The 23,095-nt window shown below is 48.8% G+C and overlaps 1 protein-coding gene across 1 annotated transcript; it reads right to left on the bottom strand.

Moving 5' to 3' along the window:
- Window positions 1-1,407: 1,407 nt before the first annotated feature.
- SF3A3 (splicing factor 3a subunit 3) lies at window positions 1,408-18,908 on the bottom strand. The gene is made up of 17 exons (XM_074934358.1): window positions 18,738-18,908; window positions 18,133-18,180; window positions 17,291-17,343; window positions 15,595-15,700; window positions 14,667-14,739; window positions 13,078-13,169; window positions 12,569-12,651; window positions 9,086-9,224; window positions 8,679-8,747; window positions 8,235-8,302; window positions 7,702-7,809; window positions 7,289-7,358; window positions 6,367-6,531; window positions 6,155-6,265; window positions 4,727-4,817; window positions 2,475-2,530; window positions 1,408-1,707 (listed from the first exon to the last, which is right to left on the bottom strand). Exons 1-17 carry the CDS (start codon window positions 18,831-18,833, stop codon window positions 1,630-1,632), a joined length of 1,506 nt encoding a protein of 501 aa, XP_074790459.1. The 5' UTR covers window positions 18,834-18,908; the 3' UTR covers window positions 1,408-1,629.
- Between the last annotated feature and the right edge of the window lie 4,187 nt (window positions 18,909-23,095).

Here is a 23,095-nt window from a genome sequence, read left to right as displayed (position 1 = left end):
CCCTTCCAGTGAGGGCATTAGTCTCCTCTCCCTTCTAAAGAAGTCCCCACCAATCTCACAATCACACATAAATATTTGCATTTCCAATACAATATCCCCCAAAGGTACTAACAATAGGGTTTAACTTCATTCAATAACGTTTCTTCAGGGTGTTGTCAGCCTGTCACACTGACACCCACCTTTGCTCTCTGGGAATGGAACAAGGAATTGAGGTTAGTTTGGGACCTTCTATTGTGTCTTCCTCATTTCAATCTGCTACCATACTCAGACAGCAATCGCCCAACAAAAACACACCACCAGCCCCCAAGGAAAACCCTATGTAGAGGTTCAGACACAGGGTTAGCCATACTGAACATGGGGTTTAATCAAGTTTAATCAACCTGATGCAAGCAGCTTTATCAAGGAGAGACTACGCCCCCCCTTGCATCCTCTGCTTCCCCTCCCCGAGCGCTAGATGAGAGATTTCTTTTTTCTTCTCATGGACATACACTGTTTGAAACAAACGCTCGACCACCAAATTATTTACCTGGGCTCTCCACATTGCAGGAGAGGTTAAAGCTGCCTCATCCCCTCAGCCCCTTACATTATTCACTCCAAGCAAACCCCTGCCCAGCCTCCTGCATTTCCCTCTTCAGTTCAAGCAGCTTTGCAGCACACTGACAGCACAGTGCTCAGGAATGGGCTGATGCTAACACAGCTTTGAGCCAAACACATGTAGTGCAATGCAGAGATTCAGCATGTTCCATTTCCCAACAGTTCATGTTAGATGTTCAGGAGCAGCAAGACTAAAAAGGAACCTACACACTTGACTCATACACTGCCATTACTGTGGTTAATACACTACAACGAGGCTGGAGGTTGTTTTCTTGCAGTACAAGGTCAAGGGAACCACCTAACCACCTCAAGTGCAGAAGCCTCCAGACACTCACTCCATTGCAGCAGATGCTGACGTGTTTTTGATCAAGAAAGGGAGGGAAAAAACTCAAGAATGCTGATAGAACTGGAAACCCCCTTTCACACTACCTGCTGCTGCTCTTCATTTTCCTGCAGTGCCACTCACCAGTAGCTCACCAGCTTCTTAGCCCCCAATTCCTCCTACAGTAACTGCATGGATAGAAACCAGGACTGAAAGGGAAAACAAGAGTCTTATTCACATGGCTCAGTTCAGAGTCCTGTGGACCTAGTGCTCACTTTAACTTGGGATGTTCACGGGTGGTTTTTAAAAAAAAGTCAATCCCACCAAAGCAGCTCAAAGAACTGGAGCGTCAGAGAAGCAACGATATTACACTGGGAGTTGTGATCTCTAATAGCTGTGTGCATGAGAGATTCCTGATATTTTTATCGAGTTGAGCTCTTCCTTACCAGGCTACGAAAGGAGAGAAGTTACTCAGGATGTCCTACATTAAAATCAGTTTATTTTTGCAGTATCTTTTTAGTATAAAATACATTTTGGACCATCACAACTCTGCCTTGCACAAGAAGGGACTTACTAGAAAGTGATTCTACAAAGTGTCCTTGAAATGTATGTTCATGCGGAACAGAAAATGCAAAAGTACAGAGAAGAAAGCACAGGGCTGAGTGTGCTTCACCAAGGGCCTCAGAGGTGCCAAATCCCCCAACCAGAGAACATCACAGCAGCCCTTGACGTTTCAAGTCTTCATAGGTCTTTTTATTCACCACATTCCCACTGGAATCCTCATATTCCTCCTAGAAGGGAAGCGAGAACATTGGTATTATCTGGGCACGGCATGAAATAAGAATGGGAGAGTTACAGTAACTGAGATTTAGCTCCACCAACAGCAGCCTGTCAGCTCCTCAGACCAAGATCCCCTCTGCACATCTCCACATAGGGTCTTTCAGTGGACTCCCAGAGAAGGATAAATATCGGTTTGCAATGAGGACTGGGGGGAAGCATGCTAAGTTGTTACACTGCCTGCTGCTGTATATTGTCCGCTCTATCACAGCTTAGCTAAACTCAGCAGGACAACGGCAAATTCTGTAATAAACTGGATTTTACGCTGCATTGTACGCGCATTCTATAAACAGTCTGCTCCGTCATGGTAGGTCCCCTGGGCTACAATGGAAGGTTCTTAGGTACAATTTTCACAGAGTGACTCCATGGAATCTCTCACCATTTAGATTAAAGATACCTCACTTCCCCCTCCCTCCGCCCCTTTCCAAACAGGAAGGGTTTAGACACTGCAGAGACACGGTCTGAAGATGCCTAGACAGAGAGAAGGGCAGGTGTCATACTAACGAGCAATACATTCCTAGCGAGGCATGTGCAGCTCTACACAGTTCCACCAACAGGAGCTCTGTTACAAGCAGGGTGGTCTCCAAACATACTCCCCAGCATTCAACAGATTCTTCAGGGAACTGGTACCTCTTTTGCTGGGGCTAGAGGTTATGCCGGGTAACAAGACAGATTCAGCCAAACAGTAACGGCAACACCTGAACACTGATCCTCAGCTCACCTCTGTGTCAGGCTGCCATCTCTCCGAAGCTTTTTGCTGCTTCAGCTTTGCCCACACTGCGAATACAAAGTCACACTGGATCAGAATGCCATTTCCCTCGAACTATCAGCACTTAGTCTAGCGCCGAATGTACACTGCTTGCTCTTAAAACACACTCCCCTCAGCCTCACGGGCTGACACGGATTGCACAGATTACTCAACAAGAGAGGGTGGCCAAGACAGCTCAGGTAGATACCCGAGCAGCAGAGAGCCTCAGACAGGATTGATGGTTAATGTAAGACACTAGGCTTGTCTGACAGTTTGTACTGTGTGCAGCATTTCTCATTGGGCGTAAAACAAGCTGCATCTGAATGTCGGCTCACCAGAGGCACTGCAGACACCCTTCCCAACCCCGCAGCGCTCAGGGACACTGCAATCACGCCCCTTAGAAGCAAGAGGCAAGTTTGCCTCAAGCCAGCTGTTACAGAAGCTCTTAAGGGAAGGGAGACCAGCAAGCTGAAGTAGCAAGTGTAAGGGGGAGAGTTCTGATGAGCTGACAAGCCAGCTTAGAGAGGAAGGGAAATAAAGGGAACCCTAGTTCAGTTGCACTGAAACAGAGCCAGAATGTTTCATGGGCATCTGTTCCAGGGGTTCTCTCAAATTTTTTGGTGGCCCCAGAGTGCAGCCACCAACTCTTGCTGGTGGCTGCTCTACATTTTTTTCCTAAAATACTTAATGAACTTTAGGAAAAACAAATCAATATGCACAGCTACATGTGCAAATCCCTGTAAAGGTTGGTTGGTTTTGCAGATTCAATAACAAAAATAATGCACAGATGTCTCTATTCTTACTGGACCTAAACAGAATAGAAACATGATTAAGGTGCTTTGCACATTCTTGTCTTTTTTTTGTTGTGTTTCTTTTATTTAAAAAAAAAAAAAAGGGGCAGCCAAAAAGCAGAAGATTTACTAGCTCATAAGCCTGCTGCTGTGAAAAGTGATATTTTTGTTTGTTAATAATCACAGCAGACTTACTAGCTATCTGGGAGGCTGTGAAAAGTGATATTAACAAACATACAAATTACAAATATCAATTTTCACAGCAGACTTACACAGCTCTAGCCCTGGATGGGGAGGTGGGCAGGGAGACAGTGGGGTCCAGAGGCAATGCGGGGAGGGTGGTGAGCTGAGGGCTGGCATCCGCCGCCACACGGCCAGGGCTGGAGCCTGAAGTCCCATGACTGGAGCCTGCCGCCCACCAGCCCAGAGCTAAAGCCCGAAGCCCTAGTGTCACTGCCCCAGGGAAGGTGGGAACTCACTGGCCACCTGCTCTTCTGGCATTTGTGGCTCCACAGGGGGGCAGGGCCCAACCCCTGCTGGTGGCCCTGGGGGAGGTTCCACTGCTTCCCTCCACCCCCCCAGTCACTGCTCTGGAGGCTGTGGCCGCATTTGAGAAATACTGATTTAGGCTATTTCTACACAGCAGCAGGCAGGTGTAATTCTCAAGTGACTGCACTAAAACAGCAGGGCGGCTGCAGTGGCCGGCATGCTAATCTGAGCCGAGCTAGCACCTGTATGTCTATCTGAGCTGTGAACTGCACCGCCCAGCTGCTGTATAGACGTAGCCTTAACAGCAAAATTAAACTCCTTTTTCTGGGCTTTACTGCTGTGCTCGGGCAGAAATTCTATCTGACTCTCCCTTCCTACTCCAGAATTGCCAGTGGAAGAGGGGACACAGTTAGCTCACTCTTGCTTCCACAGCTAAGAAGTCAATCTCTATCTCTGTTGTGGCCAGGCAACTTCGTGCCGGCTGCTGCCCTCACCAGGTACGTGCCCAGAGCAGAAGCTTTGCATTCTGGCGTTGACTGAAGTATCCAAAGCCAACATCATTAAGTTATGGCCAGTTAAAATGCTAAAGCTTCATGCTTGTAACAGGATTTACCTATAGGATTGCCCTGGCTGAATTTCATCAGGTCTTTCCCTTCTCCCTCCTCACCACGGAGACACACAGGAAGAACTTCATGCATTTCAATTGAGTGTAACCAGCCTCTTGATTATCTGAAGAAGATTCGTGTCCCCTAATTGCAATTGGATGATTGAGGTTCCACCATATAAAGAGTTACTCCCCCCAGTGAGAACATTGCTGGCTGAATGTCTCTTCATTGGCAATCACAGCAGGCAGCACGTCCCCACATGCGCCCCACAGACCAGCACAGATGAAAACAGACTCCACCTGCTCTCAGCTCTGAACAGAGACGTGCCAACATCACTTACAAGAGACTGCGTCTTCAATCTGCGTGACATTAGCAAAATGGGCTGTGTTGGGAATGCCCAGGCATCTCATCCCATGAGCATGACGCCACTCCTGGAGGCAGAGCAGAAAGATCAGTATACAGGAGAGAGTTACATATAGCCCACAAAGTCACAGCCACACCGTTAAAGTAAGTCAAACCTGTCTGAAGACAACAAATTAATGCCCAAGAGGACTAGAATGGAAAGAAAACAAGAGGAAAAACTATTTCTATCCATATTTTCCAGTTTGTTTCCTTTGACTATATACAAGATTGTTAGTTTCCCTTTTATGTGGGCCTGTCACACAACAATACAAGAAAAAAGTTTCACAAAAAAGGAAAATTTGATTGTAAATCCATAAAGATTAGTCATGGCAGTACTTGAAGCCACTTTTAAACTAATTTTTTTAAACCGACTACACATTAGACACCATTAACTTAATCAGCTTATGAGAATTTCATAATATCAAATCTTAGAACTAAGCTACAATCCTATAGTATAACAACAACAAACAACAACAACGGTTTAAAAGCAGTTTGTGATTCCACGAGGCTAGGCGCTCCCCTATAATACAGCAATAACAATACAGTAGTCACATGCTTTGGCAAGATGGATTTTCAGCCAAAATACTGTAGGATTCGGACAAAAGTTCATTGACAAGCAGGAGTGGGGACTCCCTTACTGTATAAAGTGCAGCAGATGCAGTGCTATAAACTCCTGAGCATCTTTAAACAAAGTTCACTTTCATTTAAATGGCAAATCCACAATCAAGGGTTCTCGTCACATACTGCAGAAGTGCAGAGTTAAAAATCACGCTTTTTTAGGCCCATTATAATTAAACCGTTATTAGCCCCAAGGAGAGAAGCAGCATCCAGAAATAGGCATCTCACTGGTTTTCAGTGTAGGTTTCTCCTAGTGCTCACAATCTCAACACTAACAAAACTAGAATCCACTTACATTTATATCCCTTGAAAGACCAGTTTGCTCCTAGGTATATTTTAAAAGCTATTAAAATCTGTTACTTAGATCTGAGTTTTACGGAACTTGTTTCCTCTATCAGCTTTGCTAGAGAGCTCTACAGTAAGGTGTCTGTCAACATACTGCCAGTATCTAAGGCGGTAGCTACCAGGTACTCAGCAACAGTTTTGGAATCGGGGTACCTGAGGAGGGAGACCCTACAACCCTCAAGGGCAAATGGCACCTGAGTGCCCCTTCAAATGGATTATAACTCAAACGGTACAGCCCTGCAGTCTCAGCACCACGCATGGGCCCATGTCCTGGGACAGGATTCGAACATGCCCTTCCGGCCCAGAAGTGACAGCTCCAATCACCAAGACTCCGGCCACTAGTTACATATAACTAGGATTACCTTAAAGATGACTGATGGGCTAATGCCAACGCGTTACTTACCGCGAAGTGCCGCTGGAAAGCTTTTGGCCCTCGGTAGGTGTAGTTACCGCAAATCTCACAGTTGTAGTTGATGTTCAAACCATGCAGTTTATATAACCAATAGGGGATAGGCTGAAAAACAAGCCAGGCAAAGCTTAGGTCAGATGGCAAGACAGGTGGTTTGGATACAGTCAAAGATCTCTGCTCTGGAGCACCTGGGGAGCCAGCCTCACCTTGCCATCCCAGCCAAGAGGCAGATTTTTAGGGTTGTAAATTATTTCATTCTCTTCATCTTCGCTTTCGCTCTCACTGATCTGCTCCTCCTCTTCCTCCTCTCTCTCTTCCCCTGTGCGGGCTTGCTTACGCTGCACGTTCTCATGGGTGAGATGTCTCTGTTCCTATGATGCAGGAAAGCACACAGGCATGAAGTGCAGCAGCCAAACATGGCAGCATATGTGGTAGCAAACGAACAAACCAAAAAACGTGTGGGGGAAATCACAGGAGTATTCACCCTTCTTATGTTAAATCCCCTCCACTGGCTTCATTAGTGTCTGTGCCACAACACAGCATTGATTTGTCTGCAGTCGAACAAGAGAACTCCACCCTGTTTTGCTCAGCCCAACAATCTGAAAGGTCACTGGGTGTAATGCAGTTCTCACCAAGAGAAGATAGGGGAAAGCTTCAATTACAACCACTTCCAAGGCAATAACGGCAATCAGCCTTCTAAGAGTGACCACTGAAAACTGTGACAAGAACATGAAGCCGAATAAAGGCAGCACTCACAGGGGCTTGCTGTCTCTGGTGGTTAGATGTAAAATCTAAGTTCTACACCAAGGAGAAAAGGCTGCCCCAAGGGCACCATGACTGTTCTGTCTGGGTTGCCATTCACAAGAGAGGCAGACGCAATCCTCAGCATCGGTTGTTATAGGAGATGGATTCTTAACTAGAAACTGACAGGTTAACAAACAACAGGAATAAGCAGCTCCAACCCCCTGCCTTAAATATCTCCAGATTTGTACAGCACCATACATAAAATAACCCTTCTATACATGGTGTTTAAGAAAGGATAAGATGGAAGACATGAATGAGCTTGCAACACCTTTTGAAGGCACTGCATCTACAAAGCTCAAAAAAGGTAAAAAGTAAAAACCTTACCCCAAGAATTTCTACATACTCGTAGACCTGAGCTTCCAGGAACGCAAGGTCTTTGTTCCTCTCTGTGTCCCTGGAAATACAAAGGGTAACTTTGTGAAATCCTTTTCAAGCACTGCAAATGCTGTCCATGCACCCAGTTCCTAAAGATATATTTGGATTTGTAGCTACTAAGAAAGTGGGAAAACAAATATCAACCACTCCCTGTAGCCTCTGCTGCACATGTACTGATCAGTCAGGCCAGACACTCTGACCAGCTAACTCAGTCATTTGGTCCCAATATGCAGAGCATCCTAATGCTCCAGGAACATCTCAGCTCTGCCATTGGGGCAATAATGAAGGCGATAACCAGCCAAACAGGAAACTTTTAGTCCAAGCGAAGGGCTAACCTGGGTATGAAACTTTTGGGGACTCACCTTTTGCTTCCTTTTGTCTTTGGATTCTTGGCAAACAAGGAAGAATCGAGGGCTTCCAAGGATTTGCCTTTTGTGCTGAACAGCCTCTGAGCACGCTCTTCCAGAGTGCTGGGAAAAAGCAGGGAACAAGGTGAATTTAGGGTGTAGGTTTATTTTTTAAGTAGATTGGTTTGTGCTCACATAATTATGTTTTTAATTACATTATACATTAAATCATTCAGAGGGTCATGAGACTGTAAGAATAAGCATCACGTTTCAGTGATCCTTGAGGAGCATGGCTTAGGCACTGCTTTTGCATCAGGGTTTCCCCAGGCTCCTGAGGTCCCACTATTCCGTATTATGTATTAGTCCATTATGAACCTCAGACTTCAAAGCAAAGTATATGATAAGAATTCCTTGCCATACTTTCACTGTTGTCTTGTATAAGAATTATTCCACAGATCTTTGGAAAACAAACAGATGTCCAATGCAGAAGTGTGAGACAAACAGCACAATAACTGAAAAGAATCTAGAAAAAAGCCACAGCTTCTTACCCGCCGCATTTCAGACCCAAAGCCAGTAAAGCAGATTTTAATCTGTCCAGTCCCAGGGAGGCCAATTCCTGTACAATTAAAATAAACCAATGTACACAAGCATTGCTTTCAGGTGGTAACAACAATATGATACAAGTGTGTCCATTTTAATTCATTAAAAAAAATCCAGCATTGCTCATGAAAGCACTAAGGTGGCTCTCTTCTACCCAGATCAATGACGTCTATGGCAGGAGCCTGACCACAGCTACGATGGAGAAAAATGCTTCCAGGTTACTGGTATCTCCAGTGACAGAAAGCAGAGGCCACCTGCACAGTGAACTTGCCATTTACAGTGGTCGTGGCCGGAGTCTCACATTCCCACAAAGAGAATTTTGAAAAGGAACAAGGTGGATGGATCCCACCAAGATTTTTCAGTGTAAAGTGCTTAACGCACAGAGAACATACCTCCCAAGAGGAAAAGGCCGAGAGATCCAGATGGGCTCCGGCATGGGTAAGTGCACTGCTGGTCTCTTTCTGCCAAGAAAAGCCACATAAGTTGCTAGATAAATCTTCAGAACATTACATAACATTTGAGCAGCAATACCAAAATATCCTCCCTCCTTCAAGAAGGATGATATTGTTAATAATGGGGAGATCTCAGCACTAAACTGAACAAATCAAATACATGGGAAACCTCCTGGAAAGACAGAAAACACATTAGCAGTAAGCAGTGTCTCTACTGTTTTGGGACACAACTGAACTATACTACACTGTGAGACTGTTAACCTTGATGATCATTTTACACACCACGACACTGTACGCAAGCCGTGAGAAATAGATCAGCATTTCACGTGTGCATAATGATTGCTCACCGGCCAACCAGGGAACGTTCCATTGTCCCACTTCTTCTCAAACTCATTCTGAATCTTCCCAAAAAGTTCATTCTGATCCAGCAGCGGCTTCACCCGATCTGTGTAATCCTGCAGGTACTCAAGAAGCATTTCAAGATACCTGGCAGAGGAAGAGCCAGCTCAGTTAACTCAGTATCAGAGTTTGCAAAAAATGAACACATTAGAAATTTTTGCATCATACCATACTGAACCGCATCATGGTGACACCCCTTGCCCCACAATTATACAGGGAATAGTCCCACTATTTCCTTCCTTCCCAACAAATCTCTCTTCTACTGAACAAGCTCCTGGCTGTTAAGAACAACCTCTGGGTAACAGATTATTTCACCAGAAGCCTCAATCCGAATGAAACTTCTTCATCTGTTTGACTTTTTAGGTTACAGGCTAGATTCACAGTTGACAAATACAGCACGTACAACCTGACAGTCTCACAAACACACATGTAGGTGTAATTTAATTTCACATCATCTGTTAGTCTTGTAAACAGCAATTCAGTAAGAGATGATTTGTCTGAAATTGAAAAGGCTCAACATTTACACAGAGAAGCTTGCCTGCAAAGCGTATGGACTTAGAAAGAAAAAATAAAAATAAATAGCATGAAACAGATGGGGGAAAACAAGGAGAGAGAAGAACATTCACTGGATGTTTACACAAAAATAATTAGCAATGAGTGTGGATTGTTGATATTTGGCCTTCTCTACACTACAAACATTACCATATCTCTCACATATTTAAGCATACTTGTGGCCCAAACTGTTTTATTCTTGCCTTGGCAGATCCCCCCTGTACAGTCATTCCAAAGAGCCATAGATATCTATCAAGGTTAAACCATGGTTCTCTAACATGGGTTATTCCAGACACACAAGCCAGTGTACTACATTCTATCATGGTCTGGGTCCCAGCCATGGCCCTGTCCACAAGTAGGGAATTTTAGCAGTTCCCAATAGTGTTCCCAATAGTGCTACCACCACTTTAATGGCACCAGCAGAGGCCCTAATGTGGGACAAGATTTTGGTGGCTTCCAATATTTTTACCACCATGTCAGTGAACCCTAGTTACACAGCCACACTTAACCAAGGATTCTTCGAGCATGGATAAAACATATTTTCATCATTAACTTGACAAATAGATGGGACAGCTCACACCTCTCAGAGCTACTGTTTCAGGCTCTGTTTGCAAACCCTGCATTAGTTATGTTTGGACAATTCTCTTCACAACCATAAAAGCTAAAAGACATAGGATGTGACTTTCAAAAGTGCTCAGCCTTGGCCTAAATCTGCTCCAGTTGAAGTCAACCATAAAACTCTCTTTGCCTTCAAAGGAGCAGCGAGGCCAAAACTTAAGCATTTTTGAAAATTCCAAAACACTGACAGCTTAGATCCTGCTCATATTTCTGAGAGGGTGTGGATTCTGCAGAAAGTCCTTACTTTATGAAACACTAAAACTACATCTAAGGAGTACCCATTCACATTCCCCACAGTGAATTTTCATCCTGACTGTGAATTAATGCTTTTCACAAAGCAATCACTCTGTATCTGACCTCTTGGTTCTCCTCCTCAAAGGAAACCTGCATAATGCCTTCAAAAGATGAGTCTGGGAGCTTAAATTCATAACTTTGCTAGACACTTAAAATCATGGACTGAATAGAGACACTGGATTTATGGCTTATAGATTGTTGTAATAACCCAAAGGAGTACTTGTGGCACCTTAGAGACTAACCAATTTATTTGAGCATAAGCTTTTGTATGCATCCGATGGAGTGAGCTGTAGCTCACGAAAGCTTATGCTCAAATAAATTGGTTAGTCTCTAAGGTGCCACAAGTACTCCTTTTCTTTTTGCAGATACAGACTACCACAGCTGCTACTCTGAAACCTGTAATAACCCACTAAACCCTCTCCAGCTTTCCATCTCCCTCACCAAAGGACTGGAGAGGTATTAACAGGCCACTTCACCGTGAGCGATCCTTGAAACATGTTAACTACTTATGCTAAACAATCTGTTCCATCTTGTATTTATTTAGCTGTGATGCTAGGGTACCTTTCCCACGCCTGAAGAAGAGCTCCGTGTGGTTCAAAAGCTTGTCTCTCATCAACAGACGTTGGTCCAATAGAAGATATTACCTCACCCACACTGTCTCTCTAATATATTGGGACCAACATGGCTATAACAACACTGAATACAACAAAGGAAGATATTGAATTGAACACGAAGAAAAAGGAAGCAAAACTTAACAGCATAATCTACTCCCTGAGCAAATGCAAGGGACATCATCATCCTCAGAGGTCTCACCATCACTTACAACTCCATATCTGCTGAAGAGCTCTGCAGAAGGGCTTTGTCAAAACTGAGGAATCACATACTGCACCTCATATACTCCAGAAGGGACCCCCTCAAACAAGAATTAATCCCATGCTCCCACATACTGGAAGAAAAAAACAAAACAGGAAACTTACCTGAAAATCATGCAAGAAACCCAAAACTACTATCAAAAACACCGGGTGGTAGCCATCCACCACAAAAACAGAAAGTGGAACCAACTACAACTCCACAACCCACAGAACTCCACCAGAGAAGCAGATCACATTATGGAACTAGGCACCCAAATACCTGAAGAGAACCTGCTTCAATACTAACATAAAACTCCCTCCAACCACACACCCCTAGGTGTCACCAACCACCCCATACTGGAACCCATACGGTGTATCAACATTACCCAGACTCAGTGGGGGCCACATCCCGAAAGACATATTTCCTAAGCCTGCATTTTGGTCTTCAAACAACCCCACAACCTCATCATCAGAAGCAAGATCACCACAGACCAGGAGGACACATCAACTCAAAGTGGCACCAGACCCTGCCTGAACAATAGATGCAAAACATGCAGACATCTCTCCACTGCTGCAATGAGCAACACCCCCCACAACACAACTTTCAAGATCTATGGATTCTACACATGCCTATCACATACAGTGTACCTTATCCAGTGCACTAAATGCCCCAACAACAATTATGTGGGTGAAACCAGACACTCACACAGAAAAATGATAAAAGACCAAAACCACCATGTCATCTGTGGGTGAACACTTTCACAAAGAGATCACTCGTAATCTGACCTCTCAGGATAGGTCTACACAGGGATAAAAGTCGCTGGCCTGAGCCAGCTGACCCAGGCCAGCCACTGGTTTTCTATACCAGTGCAGACATATCCTCAGTCCTCTCCTCAAAGGAAATCTGCACAACACCTTCAAAAGAGAAGCCTGGACACTTAAATTCATAACTTTGCTAGATACTAAAAATCATGGACTGAATAGACACACTGGATTTATGGTTTATAACATAAACTCCCCTCCACCCCAGGATTGGAGAGGCACATTAAAGGGCCTTGAATGCGCATCACAGAATTTAATTCCTCCTGGACAGCCTGTCACGGATGAAGGGCCCACCTTTTATATTCAGCATTTTTTCTCTCTTTGGGAATATCGAAGAGTTGGTCAAACGTGGATAAGTACGTGATGTAATCCAGTTTCTGAAAATAAAGAGGCTGGGTGTCAGATTTTACACACAAAACAACCTGATTAACAATACATCTCCAGTCACCCACTGGACCACAAGAAATGGCATCTTTCCACACCTCCATTCTGGGTTGCAACATGCCACTTCAGAGACCCTGGGCTATTTGGTAACAGAGGCGAAAAAAGAGCACAGCCTCTTTCAAGACCACATCAGTGGAGAGGCCTGTGAGAGCAACTGTAGATACAACTGCACGAATGGGAGAGCCCAGGAAAGGGTCGCTTAGAATTTAAAAATCCTTAACCTGCAGCCTCCAAAAAATAGGCACCCGTACAACACATGGGTGGAAATGAACTATTTAAAATGTCACCAGAAATGCTTGTCTCTGAACACTCAATAATAGATATTTGAGTATGTCTCCTAAGCAATTATAGCCTCTTACCTCTGATGATTTTAAGTTAATGTACTTGAGGTAACAATCGTGAAGATCCAAGTACCGGCCATACCCTTCTTCATCTGTGAACTCCACTAGATCTACAGAAGATACATTATGCAAAGAGCTTTATTAGAAATACTGAAGATCAGAACTACTACAGATTATTCTCATTTCAAGTATCCGTCTTGTGTTAGAACCATCTCACGTAAGCATAGCTTGTAACTGCAGCCGAATACAAGCTATATTACGTGAAATGTTTCTTAATGTTTTTGCAGGTTCTAAACATAATCAACTAACTGCTCCTTTACAGTAATACGCTAGATCCACTCTCAAGCGAGAGGCGCTTTTACTGCAGAACATTCCAGAGTGGATAAAATACACACACAGGCACAGGGGCAGCAGGTTTGTATAATTTTTGGTGGTGCCCAGAACGGGTCCAAGTTGCACCCCCACACACCCCCCTAAGGGTCTGGGAGGAAGTTTGGGGCTCTGGGAAGGTGTTTGGGCGCAGGGGGTAGGCTCTGGGAGGGAGTTGGGGTGTGGAGTCTGGGCTGGGGCAGGCAGTTGGGGTGCAGGGGATGGAATCTGGGAGGGAGTTGGGGTGTGGCATCTGGACTTGGGCAGGAGGAGTGGGTGTGGGGGATGTGCTCTGGGAGGGAGTTTGGGTGAGGGGTCTGGGCTGGAGCAGGGGTGCAGGAGGGGGCTCAGGACTGGGGTTTGAGGTGCAAGGGGTGAGAGCTTTGGCTTGGGGGCACAGGCTCTGGGGTGGGACAGGGCCAGGGATGAGGAGCTTGGGGTGCAGACTGGCTGCCCCGGGGCTAGGGCCAGAGAGGAGGACTCCCCCCAACCCTCTCCCCCACTGCTGCTGCCCCTCACCGTAGCCTCACTGGGGCTGCCAGCGTGGGAAAGAAGCAGTGACTGTGGGCGGAGGGAGGTGCAGGGTGTCACTACACTCACCCAAGCTGCTCAGGTCCAGGAAGCTTCCTCCCCTGCTGCAGCCTGCTGCCCCACACCGTAGCCTCACAGAGGGGAGGCTGCCCCTTGCCCCGTGGCTGCAAGCTGGGAGGGGCAGGATCACAGGGTCAGACACTCAAGCCCCAGCAGCTGCTCAGGTGAGTGAGGTGGGTGCTGGGGGAGGGGAGGGCTGCCAATCATGTGTGCACCTCCTCCGGTGCAGCAGCAGCAGCCAGCTGCCTCAGCCTGCTCTTGTGCTGTAGCCTAGCCTTAGGCTGCCACCCAGGCAAAGGAGAGCAGCACAGAGCAGCAGGGGAACTGCCTGCTTTTAATCAGGCAGGGACGCTCCGGGGCCCAGGGGAGGGAGGCAGGCGGGGGACGCTCCAGGCAGGGCCAGGGGAGACACCCAGCTCCAAATATTGGTGGAGCTGGGCCCCCGGCCCTGAATATTGCTGGAGCCAGGCACCACAGGCCCATGTAACTTGCCACCCCTGCACAGGCACCTAATCTGAGAGTAACTTTCAGAGAGTTATTAAGGGGAGAGATTCAGAGACAAGCCAACCAGACAACGCACTAAATAAAAACAAGCAAGCGTGGCATTTTTGCTAGATCTAAGTTTAAATATGAAACCATAGACTTACTTTGTGCCTCTTCACTGGGGTTCTCTCTGGCTTTCAACAGTTCCTCAAATTCCACTGACATCGGCACACAGATCTTCGGGAAAGATCAGACGTTATAGCAAAAATACACACTCACACTCACTACTGCGAAAAAGTCCAGACCAATTAATGTGAAGTCACACTGACAAATCTGCACTTTCCATAATGAACCTATTACAGAAGTATTCCCACTGCCAAATCAAAGCTCAACATTACTGTGTGTGTTATTCAGTTCCTCTTCGACGGCATGTAACCAATACATACACAAAGTACTCTGCATGGAGAACAGTAGATTCCCTGGCCACAGAGTGTGGAAAAGCCAAGGCACTAGGATCTTTGCCATTCAGTTCAGAGGCTGCAGGGACAGATATGAAGTCAACTCTATCAAGCAATTGCCTTGAAATTCCCCTGCATCAACTGGCACTCTGCTGTTTTGAATTCCAGAGGTTCTCTCCTTTCATTGATGCAGAAACAAATTATGTAGACAACCCCTAAAAATGCCTTCTTCACAGAGGGGAGGAGGACCCCACACCCCCAAAAAAACACTCTGGCCAGCACATGGAAGGCAATGCTGAATGCCTCCCCCAACAGCAAAGGAGAACACAGCTCCTAAACTGAAAGCACAACATTCATGGGACATGATTAGCATTTTGCACATTTTCTCATTCTTGGGCTGCTCTCTCTCTTTAATGGAATGCCTCTTCTATCACAGGAACTTGAACATGGCCCCTGGTTTAAAACCACCTCTTTTCACTCACCACATTTTAATATTTTGGAATTTGTCATAAACAAAATAGGTTGAGAAGAAACGAACTGATAACGCAAAGCATCCAAGAGCACTCAATGTATAGATATACTCCTTGTCACTGTCCTGTGGGTCCACATACCCATGGCATACAGAGGCACTTACCTCATTTGGGTGCTTCCGGTGAAATTCCTTGATCTGTTTTAGTCTATTATAGAATTCTGCAAACTCATTTGGCCCTGAAATGGCACTGAGCTCCTCCTTCCGTAACCTGAGGGTCAAGGAGAAACAATTAAAGTCAGATTTTGAAGGTAATAGAGGGCAGGATTAGGATTGTTTATGGCAAACAGATATTGAAACTGATGTAACTGGAGAGTTTCATTAATGATTCTCTTCATGTCTAGTTCTGGCATTCTGATTACACAAGCGTTCCCAAAAATATGGAAAAGTCGTCACCCACCCTGCAATACCAATCTCTCAACCAAAATTACATAGAGATCTCAAACTCAGATAGGGTTATGATTTTGGGGCTCTGCTCTCCTTCCGACATTCAGGTGCATCATCCCCAATTACTGCCCTTCAAGCCTCTCAGAGTCTCCCACTCAAATGAGGGACTCAAGCCAAAAGAGACAACAACCCCTCCCCCACACCCTGTTACAGTCGACACAGGATTAAATTCAATAGCAAATCTGGAGAGTTGCTTTGACGGTATCAAGCACTGAAATATGATTTCACTGGTGCCTTTGGTACCATCACCACATACACTCCTTTTCAATGGGCTATGTTTACACTACAGACCTTACATTGGTGTAGGTACGTCTCCCGTGTAGCCACTCTGTGCCAACGGGAGAGAGCTCTCCCGTCAGCATAATTAAACCACCCCCTACGACAACGGTGCGTCTGTCAGTAAAACTTATGTCGGTCAGGGTGTGTTTTTTTCACACCCCTGACTGACAAAAGTTTTACCAACAAAAGCGCCAGTGTAGACATAGCCATGGAAGAATTTACTGCTGAAGTGTGCTGAACCAGTAACACCCTTTCTTGTCCCTTATTCTACCGACGAAGCAACACATAGCAAGTTAAATGTGATTTGCAGGAATCTTTAACTATGTTCAGGTCTTGGTATGAACTAGGAATGAAACTCTGCGATCAGTATATTCAGTAGTTTTTGTTGGTCCCCTCTCTTAAAGTTCATTAAACCCACAAATGGGAGTGCAGATAACTCAGCCCTAACTGCATCTTATTTAATGGACCACTTCAGTGGCAATTTCTTCTCTAACATGATGCTTTGGAAAGCCTACATTTATGGCACAATTATTCTTTCCCTCCCCTTCCCACCCCCACACAATTGGGATCAAACGGTATTTCGCAGCCAAATCTTAAGCCAGCAATGGCTTTGTAATGACATTTTGCTCTATGGTACTGATAAGGTTATGTCTGGACACTCATCAGAAATGTCTCATCAATGATTTATTTCCACCACTAGGCTTTCCTCCCAAGTTAAAATCTGGCAAGTGCAATAAAACTCCTGGAAGAAAAATTAAGTTTGCTTTGGGGGGGAGGGGCAGGGGAAGAGAATCTCTACTTTGACAAGTGCCATAGCTCTAAATGCTTCACTCTCTTTATACATGGCCTTAAGAAGTGCCATTAAGTCCCTTCCGTGGCTTTGTAAAGCACCGTGGGTAAGTCTACGCTGCAATTAAAAACCCGAGACTGGCCTGTGCCAGCTGACTCAGGTTTGCAGGGCTTGGGCTAAGGGGCTGTTTAATTGCTGTGTGGACATACCCTCTGTGAAGGCATTTAGCTAGCACACCTTTCAGTTTTTAAAAAAGGCCGATCAGGTCTTTTTGCAGACACTTACCCATCCTTATCATCATACAAGTCTCTCAGATTGCCACTCACTTCCATATACCTCTAAAAAACAAAAACATGTTAGTGTTATGCATGTACTTTTGCTGCAATACAGCACAACGTGCAGAGAAGTTAGGAAAAACAAACTGCTTTCTTGGAAGCTTGACAAAGCTTGCTTACATTTGAAAGGATAATCTCACAAACTTGAGTCAAACAGACCAAGAAATGAAAGAAAGCTCACTGAAGAGTAATGAAACATTATAGGGAAATTTAGCAGCTGAAATTGTTTTCAGGGAAATGCAATAACATGTTACCCAAGTCATTTCATGCTCTTCTGTGAAGTTCTGCTGTTCAATAAATTAGCTAAAATGAAAATAATACTGTGATTTAAAATATTCCTAAAGGCTTTTAATGCTAAGACTGATAAGTAAATCCATCCAACTCATTCTCCATGTGCCCAAGTTCTGGTAAAAGGTAATGTACATGCATGGTGGAGAATGGCCCTTACAACTTCAATGCCAGGTACCTCTGCAGAATAAATATAGGTACTAATATGAATACACTTTTAAAATTTGCATACAGAAAAAAAACTAGGCAAACTCAGCTCATGAGTTTAACTGTAAGCAATACTCCAGTAAATACTATTATCCCACATGTCTATTAGCTATTGCAGTGCACAAAAAGCCATTTTCCTTTGACCTTGTACTCTGCAATCTTCATGTGCTACACACATCCAGAAACACAGTTTGTGATGTATTGCTTAAGTAATCCACAACACCACACCATCCTGTGATCCAGCCCATAAACTTTACGGTACACAGCTGTAAGGTAAAGCGGAGGAATGATACTCACGTCCTGCATGGCTCTGGTGCGGTGATCAGAGTTAATCTGGTCACGTAACTACAAGACAAGCCAGAAAAAAGGATTAGCCGGACTTTAACTAATGCCCGATTTATTGCTTGAAGTTCAGCTGAGAACAGTCTCTGCTTCGCGGGCAGGGGTTCTCGCACTGGGGGTCCGGAGGTTATTACATGGGGGTCGTGAGCGGTCAACCTCCACCCCAAACCCGGCTTGCCTCCAGCACTTATAATGGCGTTAAATACACTAACAAGCGTGTTTAACGTATTAGGGGGTCGCACTCAGAGGCCTGCCGTGCGAAAGGGTCGCCAGTAAAACAGTTTGAGACCCTGGGTCAGCGGGAAAAGCGCCGCTGTTGGGACGTCACAACGCGGCTTACTCGGCCAGCTTCACCCCCCACCGCGCTCGGACCGGGACGCGGCCTCCCGTGGAACTCGCCGCGCTACGGGGCCCGGGGCCACGAGCCCGGCAGCCGCGCCAAGGGGGGGCCACGCCCGGTGCCGGCAGGGGCGTCCCGTCGCTCCAGGCTCGGGCCCAGGCGAGTCACTGCCCCACCGCCCCCAACGGGAGAGCTGGGCCCTCGCCCGCCCGCGCCGCACCGTGGATTTCTTAATCAGCATCTCCTTGGCCATCACGTCCATGAGCCGCTCCCGCTCCTCGTGGTAGCGCCGCTGCTGCTCCAGGATCGTCTCCATCTTCCCCGCGCGCCCGCCTGGCGGAACCCTCCCTCCCGGGGCTCGGCCCGACCGGAAACCCGCTCTCTCGGTGCTCCCCCTCACCGGCCCGACCGGAAACCCTCCCTCCCAGTGCTCCCCCTCACGGGCCCGACCGGAAATCCTCCCTCCCAGTGCTCCCCCCACCGGCCCGACTGGAAACCCTCCCCCTCACCGACCCAACCGGAAACCCGCCCTCTCGGTGCTCCCCCTCACCGGCCCGACCGGAAATCCTCCCTCCCAGTGCTCCCCCTCACGGGCCCGACCGGAAATCCTCCCTCCCAGTGCTCCCCCCACCGGCCCGACTGGAAACCCTCCCCCTCACCGACCCGACCGGAAGCCCGCCCTCTCGGTGCTCCCCCTCACCGGCCCGACCGGAAACCCTCCCTCCCAGTGCTCCCCCTCACGGGCCCGACCGGAAACCCTCCCTCCCAGTGCTCCCCCCACCGGCCCGACCGGAAACCCTCCCCCTCACCGACCCGACCGGAAACCCGCCCTCTCGGTGCTCCCCCCACCGGCCCGACTGGAAACCCTCCCTCTCGGTGCTCCCCCCTCACGGGCCCGACCGGAAACCCTCCGTCCCAGTGCTTCCCCCCACCGGAAACCCTCCCTCCCAGTACTCCCCTCACCGGCCCGACCGGAAACCCTCCCTCTCCGTGCTCCCCCCCACCGGCCCGACCGGAAACCCTCCCCTCTCACCGGCCCGACCGGAAATCCTCCCTCTCGGTGCTCCCCCTCACCAGCCCGACCGGAAACCCTCCCCCCTCACCGACCCGACCGGAAACCCTCCCTCTCGGTGCTCCCCCCTCACGGGCCCGACCGGAAATCTCCGCTGGCACCATGATTCCGGCGTGAGGTGGGGTGCTGGAGCCCCGGGCAAGCGCCCTGTGGGCCGCCGGCGCCTGGGGTGCTCGGCCCTTGTGCCCCTCCTCTCCCGGGCTGACGGGTGCGGGCGGGCGGGCGCCGGGGAAGCCCCTGTCAGAGCCCAACGAGAGCGGGTCCCGTCGGGTCTGAGGGGCCCGGGCCCGGGCCCGGGGGCGGCGAGCGGAGCCTCGAGAGCGGCCGCGCCCCGGTTGCGGGTCTGCCGGGGGGCACCTGTCCGGCAGCGGCTCTGTGACCGAGACCGGCGCCGCTTCCGGGCATGCCTTTGGGCGGCCGCGCCCTCCCGCCCGCCGGGCCCCCGCCCCGGGGCCGTGCGGGAGTCGGGTCACGGCGGCGCGGGGGCGGCCCGGGAGCCAGAGCAGCGGGCGGCGGCGGCTCGGGGCGGCCACGACGGCGGCACCGTGGGCGGGAACCGGCGGGGGGGCGCTCGGGGCTCGGGGCGGGGCGGACAGGTGGGAAAAGGCAGCTCGGGGGAGGCTGAACGAGGAGCCCGGGGAATCATCGGGCAGCCGCGTTTCGAGGGAGGCTTGAAGGCGAGTCACGTCGCTGTGGGGCGGGCGAGGAGGCTCCAGCTGGCACCCAGCACCCCACGCTGCCGCTCGCCCCGGGGGCGTCGCCGGCAGGCCAGGCCCGTGCTCGGGGCTTCCTCGGCCGCTCGCTGGAGGCGCTTCGGCCGGCGGGACGCCGGGCGGGGAGCGGCGCAAGGTCCGGTTGCTCCGGCAGGGGGCAGGCGGGAGCTGGCCTGGAGAACAGCTCGGATGCATCCGATGAAGTGGGCTGCAGCTCAGGAAGGCTTATGCTCAGATAAAACGGGTTAGTCTCTAGGGTGCCAGAAGTCCTCCTTTTGGGGATACAGACTAACACGGCTGCTCCTCTGAGGCTTGTTCACGGTCTCTCTCTCTCCCCCAAAGGTGGGACTAGCTGCTGCGCTCATCAGATAAGTCACTGGTTCTCAAACTTTTCACAGACCACTTGAAAAATTGCTGAGGGTCTCGGCCGACCATAATGATCTTTCCACTGTTAGCTGTAAAGCGCTTTGGTAACAGCACTATATAAAAAAACCTTAGTAATAATTAATATTTTTTTGTTCTACAGGTAAAAGCACACAACTCATATTTTAATATCAGTAGTCTTACCTTTCTAATGCGATGGACGTGGCCTCTCTCCCCCCACCTTGGCAGCCCCCGAGCTGGGGCTGGGAAGGAGGGGGGGTTCTCCCCCGCCACAGCAGCCACAGAGCTGAGGCTGGGAAGGAGGGGGAGTCTCTCCCCAGAAGCCGCAGCCCTGGAGCTGGGGAAAGTCGCCTCTTTCTCTGGCCGCTGCAGCCCTGCACATCCCAAATCCCCCCCCCCTTCACCCCACTGGCCCCTCCTACCTACCCCTTATTCCCACCAAGGCCACCACCTCACCTTACATGTGCATCTTCCCCAGGGTCCAGGCACCTAATTAGAGGAGCCATGCCTGCGCAGTTCCACTAATTGGGGGGGTGGCCCTTCGTTCTGTTGTGTGCAGCCGCCCAGGCACGCACCTTAGAGGGAACAATCCGTGGACCACCCGAATGGAGCTCACGGACCACTGGTGGTCCATGGACCACAGTTTGAGAACCTCTGAGATAAGTTTTAATTTTCCTAGTATGATGGCAGCATTGGCTCTTCTATCTGATTCAGACCTAGTGCCTAAACAAAACCATGAATGGATTTAGTCTCATCCGTTTCCTGTGTGGGATCATTATCTGTCTTACACGCTGGGGAAGCAAAGGCCCAAGCGGGGGAGTGACTTTCCGTAGGGTCACACAGGGAGTCTGTGGCAGAGCTGGGAGTTGAGCCCATGTCCCAGGCCAGTGCCTCATTCCCAACACTAGGCCCTGCCTCACAGAGGTCACAGGTTTGATTCTTTTCCATAGCAGTGACCGCTGGATACGTGCTGTTCTGGGACACCAGACCATGGAATGGGGATCTCAGATCTCTCACAGGAGTCCTCTTCTGCATGGTGATACCCCAGATGGAGGCTTTTGCACCCATAAACTGTACTACCAGTGCCCCAGCTAGCCAGCTTGAAACCCTCGATCCCATCTGGTTATTGCCCTGGTGCATGCAGCCTCTACCCACTTCCCAGGAGGCTTAGCTGAATGAGCTCATCCTACTGCACAGGGTAGAGGTCCAGCAGCAGGGGGGCCTGATCTGCCAATTGTCCCCTTGGATAGAAAACCATGAATTTCTGCCAGGAAAAGCCTTGAGTCCCAGAGCAACTTCTCTTTGCTTTGGCTGCTCAGAGCAGCTGCCCTCAAACCTTCAATTTGTTGTTCCCCTTCATTTATTTCTAGGGGACTGGCCAGGCTTTCCCCTTTGACCATTTCCCATGGTGCAGCGGGGAGCTAACCACCATGGCATAGTGACTAATCTGCTGTGCTCAGAGTTACTGAGCCCCAAAGGTACCCCACAGCTGGGTGGGCCTTGGCCTGGATACTGAGCAGGCAGGTGTGTGTCAGAGCTGGCCTGGCGCTCAGTGCATGGGCCTCTGCTGCTGTCTCAGACATGGAAAAGTGTTACCTTGTGACAAACACTTAAAATACATGTTAGAGCCTCCTAAAGTGCAGGGATGGGGAGCCCCTCTATCAATTTTTATGGGGCCATTTGCCTGGGTGCCTTACCTTAAATTGTGCTCAAATCTTTGCAGTCACCTGTAAGCTCTATTTAAGGAGGAATAGCCAGGCTCAGCTTGATATGTGCCCTTGGATCGGGAAGAGGGAGTGAGGGAGAGGAGGTGGGGACAGCTGCGCATGCATGGATTTGCCCGGGCCTCCGTGCTGGGGGAGGCAGGGTGTTGAAGGATGCGGAGGCTTGTGGTTTTTCAGAGTTACATTTGTATGGGGCCCTGGCATGTCTCTCTGGCCCTTGGGCCCCATCCTTCTCCCCAGGCCGAGGGGTGCTTGCTTCCTCTGTTGTGCTTTGGACAGTTCAGTTCTAAGGCTGCTGAGCTCCAGAGTGTGGCGCTCACACTTGCAGCCACACGGAGGGGTTTCAGCAATGCAGCGGAGTCAAAGCCCTCCTGATGGCTGCCGTCCAAGCCACCTCCAGCCCCGTTCTACTGGTTCTCTCCCCATGATTGACCATATATGGTGGCGCAGGCTGCAGGGAGATGCTGCCAGCTGGATTTAGGATCAGGGCTGACCCCAGCTTCGAGGCACAATGACCTTTCTCAAGAAACAAAGGCAAAGAGGAAAAGGGCAAACTTAAGGGAAGAGAGACTCGTCAAATCCTGCATGTGCCCGAGCTCGAGAGCGGCCTCAGGAGGGTCCAGCGAGCTGGGGGGAGGGTGTTGTTTTGGTGTTGGGGAGGGAGGGAGGAAGGAAGTTGGGGGGA

This window comes from Natator depressus, chromosome 19, assembly GCF_965152275.1.
Source record: "Natator depressus isolate rNatDep1 chromosome 19, rNatDep2.hap1, whole genome shotgun sequence".
Classification (NCBI taxonomy): Eukaryota; Metazoa; Chordata; order Testudines; family Cheloniidae; genus Natator; species Natator depressus.
Note: the sequence above shows the minus strand (reverse complement) of the source record. Positions and strands in the feature narration are given on the sequence as shown.